Here is a 13,020-nt window from a genome sequence, read left to right as displayed (position 1 = left end):
TTTGACAATCACATGCCATTTCATAAGTGAGGATATGGAACTGGTGAATAAAACCCTGACAACTGCAATGTTCCCTTTGGAAGAGGCAAAGACGGGAGAAAATATCAGACGGGAGATACTGAAACTACTGGTGACAAAGTTTGGCCTTGACGCTTCCTCTCTCAGCAAAATTGTATGGGTGACCGATGAGGGGGCAAACATTAAATTAGCCCTGCGGCCATACCAGAGATTGGACTGCATTGACCACGTAATTAAGGGTGTACTCACACTAGGCACTGTTGCCATGAACCGGGCCCGAGTACGATTGTCCCCCTCTGGCCTGCACTCACATAGGGTTTCAGCATTCGTGCCGGGGCGCGCTTACGTCATTATGGTGCGACGGCTTCGGGATAAACAGGAAGAGCGGCGCTCTCACTGAACACAATGGAGGCCATCGCTCTGTTTACTTTGTGGATAATTTTGTGTCGTTTGGTCCACGGTGGTCCACAGCCCTCTCACAGCCTGTTGTTAAACCGATCTATCGCCTTTGTGGCACGAAAATTTTCCCGTAATCGTGCTGCTCGTATGAGGAGGTTTGCAAGGTACCAGCTGAAGTGCAGCAAGGACTTTGCAGCTTTGATTACGGACTACAGTTCCCGTACATCGACAAGGTAAGAATTAATATACTGAAATGTCATTGAATACAATTGAAAAGTGTATTGTGAAATTTGAAATACAATATGTGTATAATGTTTTTTTTTGTAATTATGACAGTAGCGTTCTAAAGCTAATAATCATGTAACTTAATATCATTTGCTGGTTAATATTAGCTACATTCTTGTATTAAGACACCTGTATTCAACGGGACACATAACTGTTATTTATGCACTGGAGTAGTAGTTTGTTGTTTATTTAATTACACTTCAAAGTGCTGTAAGGTAATTGTGTATGCATAAACTATATACAGTTAACAATATTTCTCCATTCTGCTGCAGGACCATATGGATTCGGCAGAGATCTGGTGTGTGGTGGCAGCATGTTCTCAGCAGCTGGACAGACTATGAGTGGAAGGCTAATTTCAGAATGAGAAGGACATCATTCTTGCAGTTGTGCAAAAGCCTGCAGCCGCACCTTCAAAGACAGACCACTTCATTCAGAAAACCAGTGCCCGTGGACCAACGTGTTGCAATATGCATATGGAGACTGGCCACAAATGTAGAGTTCAGAACCATCTCCCATTTATTTGGGATTGGTCAGTCAACTGCTGTTAGCATCACCAACACTGTAGCCTCTGCAATTGTGAAAAATTTGCTTTCCCTTTTCATCAGAACACCCTCTGAACAGGAATTTGAAAGCATAATTCAGGGATTCAGAGACAGGTGGCGCTTCCCACAATGTGGAGGAGCTATTGATGGCACTCACATTGGGATTTTGGCTCCACCTGTTAGCTCTGCAGACTACTACAACCGGAAAGGTTTCTACTCTGTTATTCTGCAAGGTGTGGTTGACAACCGACTTATGTTCTGGGACATTAATGTGGGATGGCCGGGCAAGGTTCATGATGCAAGAGTTTTTGCCAATTCATCCTTGTTTGAGAGGGGTCAAGAGTAATACACTGTTCCCTCGGATAACAGAGAGGTTTGAAGGAGTAGATGTGCCAGTGGTGATTTTGGGGGATGCTGCATATCCATTACTGCCATGGTTGATGAAACCATATCCAGAAAATCAACAAACAACCCCTGCACAGGCCACCTTCAACAACCGCCTCAGCAAGGCACGGATGACTGTGGAAAGGGCATTTGGCCTCCTGAAAGGGAGGTGGAGATGCTTAATGAAGAGGTGTGATTGCCGCATAGACAACATAAACACTATTATCAGCGCATGTTGCGTTCTGCACAATTTTTGTCAAGTAAATGGTGAGGAATGTGATGAGATTGCCACAGAAGAGGAAAATGTGAACAGTGAGTGGAATCCTCGTAATAAAGCCACTAGTTCAAATGCCACCAGAGATGCATTGTGTTCATATTTCTCAAATGTGTAGAGAGATAGTGTATATTTCAGGAGGATGGTTTTCATTACAAATTTCTGTGTCATGCCGCTACTACATTCAGTGCATGTATATTTGTTGTACTTATTGGTTTACTAAGACTTATTTTCGTGCTGTTGTCAATAAAGTCATATTGTTCATTTCAAGAACAGTGCAGGAGTTATTTGCAAATAACACACAAAACATAAGATGATGCCGAAAAAAGTTTTAATCATAAACTCAGGAGCACTTCTCACAGGAAAAAAAAAAAACAGTACTCCACAGAACACAACCATGTGCATCTGTGAAACAAAATAAGAAAATAAACCAAATACAAAGTGCTATGTATCAAGGCACTGCTGGGAAAAGAAGTTTTCTCAAATGACAATTTGCTTGCAGTATACCTTACTTCAATTTGCAGACATACCTGAGTGTCATTATTCAATACAGCATAGAAGGTATATAAACATGAAATTCTAAAAGTTTGTGTGAAGTCCAGTGAGTGTATATGGAAAGGTTTGAGAGAACTATAAGCTACCTAGTGTGTGTGGTGTATAATTTATGGAATTGTGTGGTATATATTGTAGAGGTTCGAGGTAGAATTATAAAGTTTAGAGGTTTGAGGTATATATGCATAGTGTTAGGTTAAAGTGCATAGTAAATATATGCTACAGGAAATTAAACAACTTTTGGTCATATTTACCTATTACAAACATGTTATTAATTAAAAAAACAAGATAAAACTTAAATAACCCGTATAATGAAAGGCAACCCCAAAATACAATAACAACATAAAAACATGGACGTGAACAACTGTACTTTTACAGGATGGGATAAACATGTGTAGACTTATCAAGCTCAGAGTAGGATGATGATGTCTCAGCATGGTAGGGATACTGCAGATGAGGAGGAAGAGTAGGAGGAGGAGTAGCAGCAGGAGGAGGTGTAGGAGGAGGAGCATGAGGAGAGGGATGGTGAGGAGAGGGTTGGTGATGAGAGTGTGAGGGAATCATGGCATCAAACAGTCTGTTCATGGTTTGCAGGAACATCATGTTTGTTTCCTGGCGTTCCTCCCTCTGCTGTTGCAGTCGGCGCTCCTCCATTTGTACTTGAGCCTTCATCCAGTTATCAAGCATTTCTTTTTCTTGCTGGTAACGCAAGTGCTCCCCTTGCATGAATTCTTCATGCTGTTTTTTCTGCATATCTACAAAGGCAGTCATCATGTCACTCACTTCTACCTTTCTCTTTCTCTTTTTGCCTTGTTCTGAAGGTATTGTCTCAGTGTTATCTGATGTGTCCTGTGTCTTATCACCAGTGTTTGAAGCGATTGTTGAGTCTGAATTGACCGATGTAACTACAGAAATAAACACAAAAGCAAAATAAACACAAAAGGTAATCATTTTAATAATAACATTAAACAAACATCCCTTATGTAAACTTTTTTTTCTTTTTGTAGTAAAACCCAGTTTTAACAGCATACCCATGGTCAGTTTGTGGAAACCAAGATTTTACTACAGTAACCTTGGTTGGATTCGTAGTAAAACCGTGCGTAATTTACTTTAGGGACATGCAAATACTAATTTAACAGAATAGCTATCAAATGGAACTGGTATGTATGTTAACGTTACTCACAGCTCTGTGATCTCTCCAGTCCTGTGTTCTCCGTATCAGATGACGTAAAATCCAGCGATCTTCGTGGATGGGACTCCAGCACATTCGGTTGGCTAGAAGGTTTGCTGCCAATTATAATGTCGACAGCGTCATACCATTGAAATTTTTCCTTTTCTTCTGCAGAGCTGCCCGATTTACGGAGTGCATCTCGTACCCTTAAATACTGTGCCCGCAGTTTTTTTACCTTGTCTCTACACTGCTCGGTAGTTCTTTGATATCCATGACGAAGAAGATAGTCACGGATTTTCCTAAATATATCTGAGTTTTTATGCGTTTTGTCCAGCTGTTCTTGTATGCTCTCATCTGCCCAAATTTCCAACAAACATTGCACCTCTGCCGTAGACCAAAGCGACCCTTTCCCCGCCATGTTGGTTTTGGAGCGTCGCAAAAACGTGACGTCACACGTCCTGTTCCGTGCTCCAGCACGGTTAGCGCTCACACTGCATGCGAACCGCGCCCGAGTCCAACTGAACCGTGCTCTGGCCCACCTCTTCCAAGCGGGCCAGGGCTGGCTAATCGAGCCGCGCCCGGGCACGGTTCGGAGCACTCATACTAGTCAAACGAACCGCGCTTTGGTGGTCAAACGCACTCGGGCACGGTTCAAACTGGCTAGTGTGAGTACACCCTAATACGGTACTGCGCCATGGACTCGACATTGCCGAGTTATCCAAAGCCGACGGTGCTCCGGACATAGGAGATACCATTTCTGCTGCTAAATCATTAGTGAGGTACGTTAAACAGTCGGGGCTGGCTGCGCAACTGTCAACAACATTGCTGCAAATGGGAGACACTCGGTTCAGTACAGTGTACCTCACACTGACTTCTATACAGGCCATTTATCCTGAGCTCCATGAAAAGCTGGAGGCACGAGGGGAGAGCGCGCGCATTGAAAAAATAGCACCGGACACACTGGGCTTTCTGATAGACTTTCTGAAGCCGTTCTATGAAGCACAGCGGGAACTTGAGGGAGACAAGTATCCAACACTTAATAGTGTGTGTCTCTGGTGTGAGAAACTGAAACGCCACTGCCAGCCCAATGCCCTGGACTCCCCTCAGCAAGCTGTCGTGCGTAAACGGCACGAAGACTGGCTCGCGCGTAAAGTTATAATACAAGACCTCCACAAGATCGCAACATTCTTCTGGCCAAAATTTAACCAGCTGAGAATGTTTTCACACTCAGACAGGAATGCTGTGCATGCTCATGTCCGCACTCTTCTGCAAGCCATGGCTGCAGGTGCACCCGATGTGGAGATTCGAGACCCAGTCCCAGAGCTCGCCAGAGTCGAACCCACTCCTCCGGCAAAAAGGGCACATTTTGCGGAGTAAGAAAATGTCAGGCAAGATGACGAGGTCACTCGCTACATTGAAACGGCTGTCATGGAAAATGAAATGGATGTTCTTGGCTGGTGGAAGACCAACAAACCATCCTTCCCAAAACTTGCAAAACTAGCCAGATCAGTATTATGCATCCCGGCCAGTAGCAGTAGCAGTGAAAGGGTGTTCAGTGCTGCTGGACGCACTATCAGTGAGCGTAGGACCGCGCTGAAGCCATCTACAGTGGATTCAATAATTTTCCTCAACAAAAACATGTAGCCTAATCTTGGTGAGTAAAAGTTTTTTTCAAATTATAATTAAATATTAATTGAGTCTTAAATGCATAATTTAGACTGAGTATAGGCTAATGTTGGCATTATCCTTTTATTACATTTCAGCTGCTGTTCACCGTCGCGTTGAGGTCGGATTGTGGAGAGAAGGGCCGAAGCCAATCCAGCGGAGCATTTATCTTAAATTACTTATTACCAAATGCCCATCTTAATTTACAATTTATCTTAATTTAATTTGTTAATAAATACTCCTTTTTATTGGCGCGTTTGCCTATTTATATTAGTATCGTGATTGTGGAGAGAGGCGGCTGCAAGCAAGTCCCGGTTTCGTTTATCTTAGGCCTAATCTCAATTTTATGTAACTTTTAGTTTTATTTCGTTATTTAGTTTACTTAATTCGTTAAATATAAAATTTATCTTGATTTCATTTGTTAAGAAATACTTTTTTATGGGCCCGTAAGCCTATTTAGGCTAAGTGTAAAAGTTACGATGTTGCAGAGGACTTATTTATTTCTTTGTTCCAACTTCCAAGTGGCCTATCTACGTTAGTCATGAATAAATGATGTTAAAACAATGTATAAATCACTCATTCCTGACTAAAGGCAAAAGAGCTGTGTGCGTGCACATTTGAATAATGTCGGGCTGTAAACGGGTTCGGGCTTTTAAAAACCTGTCAATCAAAATGTACTTGTCGGGCTCGGGCCGAATTCTGTCGGGCTCGGTCCTTGTCGGGCCTAACTTTTAAGGCCCGATTACAGCTGTAACTGGAAGTACCAGGAGTCAAGCTTACTCCTGGCTCCGGTTCTTCCGGAGGTCTGGGGGGTCCTCTGCGTTGGGGCGATCCTACTCCAACTCACTCCAGTCCTTTTCCGACACCAAGATGGACATGAAACAATGTCCGTGGCGGGCGAAGGCTCTCATCAGCAAAAAGGACTGGGGAATGGGGCGACGGCAGAGGATGAACGCCCTGGGCCATGACACACAAAGTCAACAGAAGTAAGCCATCGCATGCGGTGAAGAAGTCTCTTGTGTTGCGTCAATGGCAGCGTAAAGGAGGCGATTACGATGCAATTGTCACTCCTCTGCATTTTAAGGCTCATCAATATTTGCATGCAATTTGCATATTTCGTAACAATTGACCAGTTAATTTTATTGCCGTAATCCTATAATTTTTCAGGAATTTCAGAATAGGGGAGGAGTTCCCATGGCGTCAGCTAACGCAATGTTGAAGTGACCACTCTCGAAAGAGAACTTGTTCAATGCGCTTTGTATTGTCAATATTGTTTTGTACAACGTCTATGTCTGTAGTGAAATATTCCTTTTTTTTTTGTCTGCAAAAGTCCGCTGGATGACAGCAGGTGGCACGTTTTTCCACGCATGTGGAAATGTGTCTCTGTGCTTTCTAGCAGTGGTATATCATGCAACACTACTGACGTTTGTAATTAGTTTATTCATTCATATTTTTTTGCTTTCTGTTTACTTGTCTTGTCATAAATTCAATTCAAAGTTTGAAATCAAGTTTTTTGTGCTGTGTAAGCTATTGCATCAAAATTACCTCATTGTAGAAACACAAATACATTGAGAGAGCAACATGACATCATGACTTTGCGTAAACATACACGCCACTTTCTAAAGCCAAATGGCGTGTTATCTGTACGCATTTTGAGCTATCCGCGTGTATGTCTACGCCGTGTGATTCCGCGTGTATGTGTACGTTGAAACTAACCATCATCTCCGCGTGTATGTCTACGCCGTGTGATTCCGCGTGTATGTCTATGCCATGTGATTCCGCGTGTATGTCTACGCCGTGTGATTCCGCGTGAATGTAAATGGATTTATAAACATACTAAATTATGTTTTTTTGAAAATGTAAAAATGCAGAATGTTTCTTGAGATGGGTAGGTTTAGGGACAGGGGCAGTGTAGGGATAGAATCAAACGGCGTTGATAAACACACTAAAAAGTGACTATGCGTCTTGATAGCATAGTGATCATGTCTCTTCAGAAGACTTTAATTAAACCATATTCATATGGTTTATTGTCACAATGTCATGTACTTTTTGAAGTTTGAAAATATTGATTGCATAGAATTTCAGTTAATAGACAAATTATAATATTAAAATGATGTAAATGGCATTATATATGACAGTTTTTCCTATTTTCGTGCTGATATTCAGGATAAACCGCACACTTAGTTGCGTGATATTTCTTAGTCGTGATATGTTTTTCTTCCCTGTTGTGATGTCTATATAACCAAATAAAATGGCTTCTCAAACAAAAACAAAGCGTGGCTTGATTTTGTCTGTGGGGAATTTATTGAATGGTTGTGGTTTGCTATTGGTGGATCTCATGTGAGTGACAGGTTGCCCTGCCCTTGTCATCAGAAAAGAGATGTCACTGCAATAGTTATTTTAAGATTACGAGGCACATGGATTTTGATAAATACTTATTCTATAAAAAAGATGATGATTTCATGGTGACTAAGCGTATTATATAGAAATATTATGTAGAAATAGTATATTATATAAACAAAAACACATTCAGGGGCATTTTTGCAACCATATCTTGAATTTTTAGGGAATTTTAACTTTGTTATATTCTAATAGGACTCTCAAAGCGTGTTTTGTTTGTTTTTTCCAAAGTGATTGACTTACTCGATAATGTCAGCTTGCACATCGTTAAAACAATTACCAAATTATCGTTGAACATGCATATCACACAGCTCAAGGTTACAATTACTTTTTTATAGCTCTTCTTGACTGTTAGACATGGTGTCATTTAATTTAATATTTCATTTGTTGAATCATTGAATAAAGTTCAAGTGGAATTATTTCTATGAAGTAATTATCTGCAACTATATCACTTTATTTTCAGATCTGGTCCTCCATACCTCATAGCAATCACTGCTCACACATTCATCCAAGCCATTGCCAACTGAAAGCTGTGGTAAAGATGGAGATTATTGAAGGGGACAATGATGATATCAGAAATTCAGAAGCATGTGGAGTGAAAGATAAAGATACAGAGGAAAAAAGAGGTTGGTGTCCATTCTTTATTTTTGATTAATTACTGCTGAAAAACCTGAATGAAACACATTTTAGACATCAACAGAATTGTAGACAGTTGTTGAATAGTTAAACATTCAGATTTTTGAAAATCGCATCTAAAAAATTCTATTTTTATTTTAGACTTGATGAAAGTGCAAGAGGAAAGTGAAGAATTGAATGAAAAGGAGAAGAAACATCAGATTCAGAACCTTCATGATGCCATAACTGGAGAAAAAAAAAGACAATCTCAAAGAGCAGAAGCCAAAAAGTCTATTACCTGCCCTCAATGTGGAAAGAGCTTCTCATGTAATTCAGCCTTTATTGTTCACACAAGACGTCACACTGGTGAGAAGCCATTCACATGCTCTCAGTGTGGAAAGAGTTTCATAAATAAAGGAAACCTTAGTAGTCACATGCAAATTCACAATGAAGAGAAGCCATTTACATGTGATCAGTGTGAAAAGAGTTTCAAATGGTCATATAGTCTCAGAGTTCATAAGCTCATTCACTCTGGAGAAAAGCCATTTGATTGTGATCAGTGCGATAAGAAGTTCGTTAAGGAATCAGATTTAAAGGGCCACATGAAAGTTCACACAAAAGATAAGCCTTACTTGTGTTCTGTTTGTGGAAAGGCGTTTTCATGGCTGGGACGTTTTAAAGACCATCAAAAAATACATGCTGGTGTGAAAGAGTATTTGTGCTCCGAGTGTGGTAAAGCGTTTACTACAGCCACTCAGCTGAAAGTGCACCAAAGGATCCACACTGGAGAAAGGCCTTACAAGTGTTCATATTGTGAAAAGAGTTTCAAGCAGTTAGGAGCCCTGCAAGCACATGAGAGAATTCACACTGGAGAGAAGCCGTATCAATGCCATCAATGTGGCAAGCGATTTAACTGTTTCAAAACTACACAGATTCACAGTAAGAAGCATTGCCCAAAATTAAATGGAATGTCAGCACAATTATAAAGCTGCTTTATTCTTACTTATTATTATTGGGAGGGATGCTTTTATGTAAATGTGGGTGTTCTGTTGACTGTCTTCAGAAAAGTTTCAAGGGTGTTTTCTTCACACCTCTGTGTAATGCTGAATAAAGTTTATAATAAAGTATGTTCATAAGTGTAGTGCTGCTTTGTGTACAGAGGTAACTGCTCCATTTCTGCTGTTCCATAAACCTACTGTTCAAGAGTGAGTTTTCATTGTTTTATTCAGGACAATTATATGTAAAATACAAAACAATTTATGATCATGCCTTTTCTTAAAATATGGTTTAAATTATATTTTTCTGTTATTTTACTCTTTATGATTTTACCATAAACTCCAAAAAATGCTGGGTTAAAAAAAACAATAAAATTTTTGGCTACCCTACCACTGGGATGTTATTGACCCAGCTGGGTCGTATTAAATGTTTGACCCAACATGCTGGTCTATTTGACTATTTACTAGTTGTGATACTGCTATGTTAAAATTAACTCCACAATGGGTTGGCAATTATAATCACTTCAACACAGTAACGCACAGGTTACTGTAAACATGTACACATGTATGTGAATGAGAAAAAGTGCAGACAAGAAAGGTAAATCAACGGCTATACAGTTTAATGAAAATGCTTTTAAATGTTACATTGAACATTACTGAATAAATACTGTGTAATGGACAGGATTTATCCTCACTGTTTACAACACTTTTAATACTCCTTTCAAGCCTTCAGCTCCCACTCGCTGGTCCAGTTTTAAAAGAACACTCCTCGCCAAAATTTTGTTTTTTCTCAAAAACCTACTTTTTCAAAAACTGATTGTTTGCCTACCATCTCATCTACCGTCTATTCTACCCAGACCGATTAGGAGATGTGGCTGGTCATAATGTTTTGGCTCATCAGTGTATAATCTATTCTTTTATCAGATTATCCATTTTAAATTCTACATGAAGTTCAAAATTTACCAAAATAAAACATGATAAACTGTTGCAAGGGTGGTCATGAGTACTTTAAAAAGTTTGTGCAAGATTGTCTACACTTTTTTGTTACAAGTTAAATTATAATATTTTTTATTTAATTTTTATTTATACTTTATTACAAAATTTAGTTTAAAAGCTCACTCAGACACGTTAATGTGCAGGTGCATTTTTGGCTAAAGCCCCAGTTAATTTTTGACTCGTGGCCAGGGGAAGGCTAAATCTTCCCCAACCTTACACATGCTCCGCCTATGATTACATGTATGACTTAATCTCCAAAAACATAATTTTGAGATTGCAGTCCTTCTAGCCGAGGTGAAGAAGGGCTTCTACAGCCCTTACCTCATCATACATACCCAAGAGGAGTGGGGGGCTCAGACGATTCTGGATCTACAAGTACTGAATTGGGTCTCCCGTTCAAGAAGCTCACTCAGAGACACGTTAATGTGTGTCAGATGGCAGGACTGGTTTGCCGAGGTAGACCTGAAGGACGCATACTTTCGTTTCTCAATCTTTCCTTGGCACAGGTAATTTTCTATGGTTCACCTTCGAAGGTTGGGCATACCAGTACAAGGTCTACCCTTGCCCCATTGGGAGATACACTATCACTATCTTGACGACTGGCTAATCCTAGCTCACTCTCGAGAGCTGTTGTGTGCACACGAGGACATGAGCATCTAGCCCGATTGGGAGAAGACCAAGCTCTTCCCTGTGCAGAGCATCTCTTTTCTCTGTGTGGAGTTGGACTCGGTAACAATGAACCCATACGGAAATGTAATATATGTGTATACATAAAATATTAATATATGGTAAATGGACTGCATTTATATAGCGCTTTTAACAGACCAATGGCCATCCAAAGCGCTTTACACATTGCCTCACATTCACCCATTCATACACCGACGGCGGTGTCAGCCGTGCAAGGCGCCATCCAGCTCGTCGGGAGCAGCTGGGGTTAGATGTCTTGCTCAACGACACCTCGACACTTGGTCAGGTGGAACCGGGGATCGAACCACCAACCTTCAGGTTTGTAGACAACCTACATGAACCACTGATCCACTGCCGCCCCAATATATGTGATATATAAAGTAAAAACATACTGTATATGAAACCTATTGGGAATTGGAACAATACCATATATTATATATGTTTATGTATGTATAATACATATTTTGACATATATGTCTCATGTATGAAATATAGAGTAAAAGCATAAATGCACATATATGCACAGCTATCAGAAATTCCATATATTGACATATATCTCTATTCCACATATTATATATGTGACAAATCACTATCACTGACACGTCATAGAGTTTTAGTATAAATGTTATGTATAAAACAGATTACATTTAAAATATAAAATATTTTTAATGTTACTTATTGTCAGGTGAGGCAAGGGATGAAGGACTCAAGGATGCAGCGTTTAATGGGCTATTTATTAGACTTCAAAAATAAACAATCAAAACACAAACAAACCTCTTCATGCTTGTAACTGGCTCGCCTTAGTTTTTTTATACAATAAAAAAGCCTCATAATGGGGGAATTCACTTTTGCCAATAGTTTGTGTTCAAAATAACTGTAAGAGTCTCAATGAGGGAGTGAAAATAAATTGTATCTATTGAATCACTGAATGATAACATACCGTAATTCCTCAAATAAAAACCGGGGCCTTTATTTACCTGAACTGCCGAATGTAACAGGCTTTTATTTGAAGCAGGCTTTTGTTAGAGGCAGGCCTGTATTTCTAATTCCATCTGTTTGAAAAATAATTGTTTTAAATAAACTGTTTTAAATTAAAATCGATAGTGTTCCAGTGGTCAGATATCATTTATTTTTTTAAAGAATAATTTACAAAAATATCACCATTTACAACAACAGCCAGAAGGGCGACAAAGCAAAACATGTAAAATGTTTATTTCAAATACAGGTACTAACAATTTTTTTTTTTATTGCTGGTAAAATTGCTGGCATATAACAATAAGAGCATATGGTAGCTAAGTAAAACACATTGCTGGTTTGCAACACAACAGTATCTGATTAACGTTACAGACGGTAGTTATTAACCAGCATGAACATGACAAAAAAAATCCAGAGCTACACATCAGTTATGCTAAATTACACGTGTGAGTAGTAAGCATACGATATGTCACATCCAGTCTCAAAACATAACAACAACAAATCTGAAGTAACGCTACTCTGGATACCATAACATTAAAGTCAAAAGACATTCCTGACAGCACAGTCAACTGCCGGTATCGAATAAATCGAATCCGAACAAAATTCTTAAAAATAGCATTGTTGCAGCTTACCATTATAAATTAAATGGTGTAATTACCCGGCCACAACGATATTTGTCAGTGCCCGACCTCAAAATTCCCATCCTCACCATCATCATCAATAACTACAAGTTCATTGTTAAACAGCTCCTCTTCATCTTCCCCCTCCTGAGGTGCTTTGCGCTGGTTCTCCCGGCCCTGCTGTCGGAGCCGATCGAGCGCCTCCCGTCCAGCGGCACAAGGCTGTCCCTCCCTGAAGCAGAGGATGAGGTCATCTTCGCTCCCGTCATTTTTCACAGACAGTCCACAAACTTTGAAAGACTTTTTGATCATATCCACGTCCAGTTTGTTCCAGGCAGCGACCACCCAGTCCACAAGCAGGCGTCGGGTGGGGGCTTTTAAGTTACCTCCAGCTGTATATTCCTTATCTGCATCCCCTGCCATCCACTGATTCTAGGCATCG

The 13,020-nt window shown here is 40.0% G+C and overlaps 1 protein-coding gene across 1 annotated transcript in view; it reads left to right on the top strand.

Moving 5' to 3' along the window:
* LOC307127995 (uncharacterized protein) overlaps positions 1 to 9,430 on the top strand; it is a 29,220-nt gene extending 19,790 nt beyond the window's left edge. The window contains exons 3-4 of the mRNA XM_079819508.1: positions 8,154 to 8,316; positions 8,468 to 9,430. Of these exons, the coding sequence (XP_079675634.1) occupies positions 8,232 to 8,316; positions 8,468 to 9,291 (909 nt within the window). The 5' untranslated portion in view covers positions 8,154 to 8,231 and the 3' untranslated portion in view covers positions 9,292 to 9,430. The remainder of the gene's footprint in view (positions 1 to 8,153; positions 8,317 to 8,467) is intronic.
* Positions 9,431 to 13,020: the final 3,590 nt, after the last annotated feature.

This window comes from Gobio gobio (genome assembly GCF_949357685.1).
Source record: "Gobio gobio genome assembly, chromosome: 6".
Lineage (NCBI taxonomy): Eukaryota > Metazoa > Chordata > Actinopteri > Cypriniformes > Gobionidae > Gobio > Gobio gobio.
This window is presented reverse-complemented; position numbering and strand designations above follow the sequence as displayed.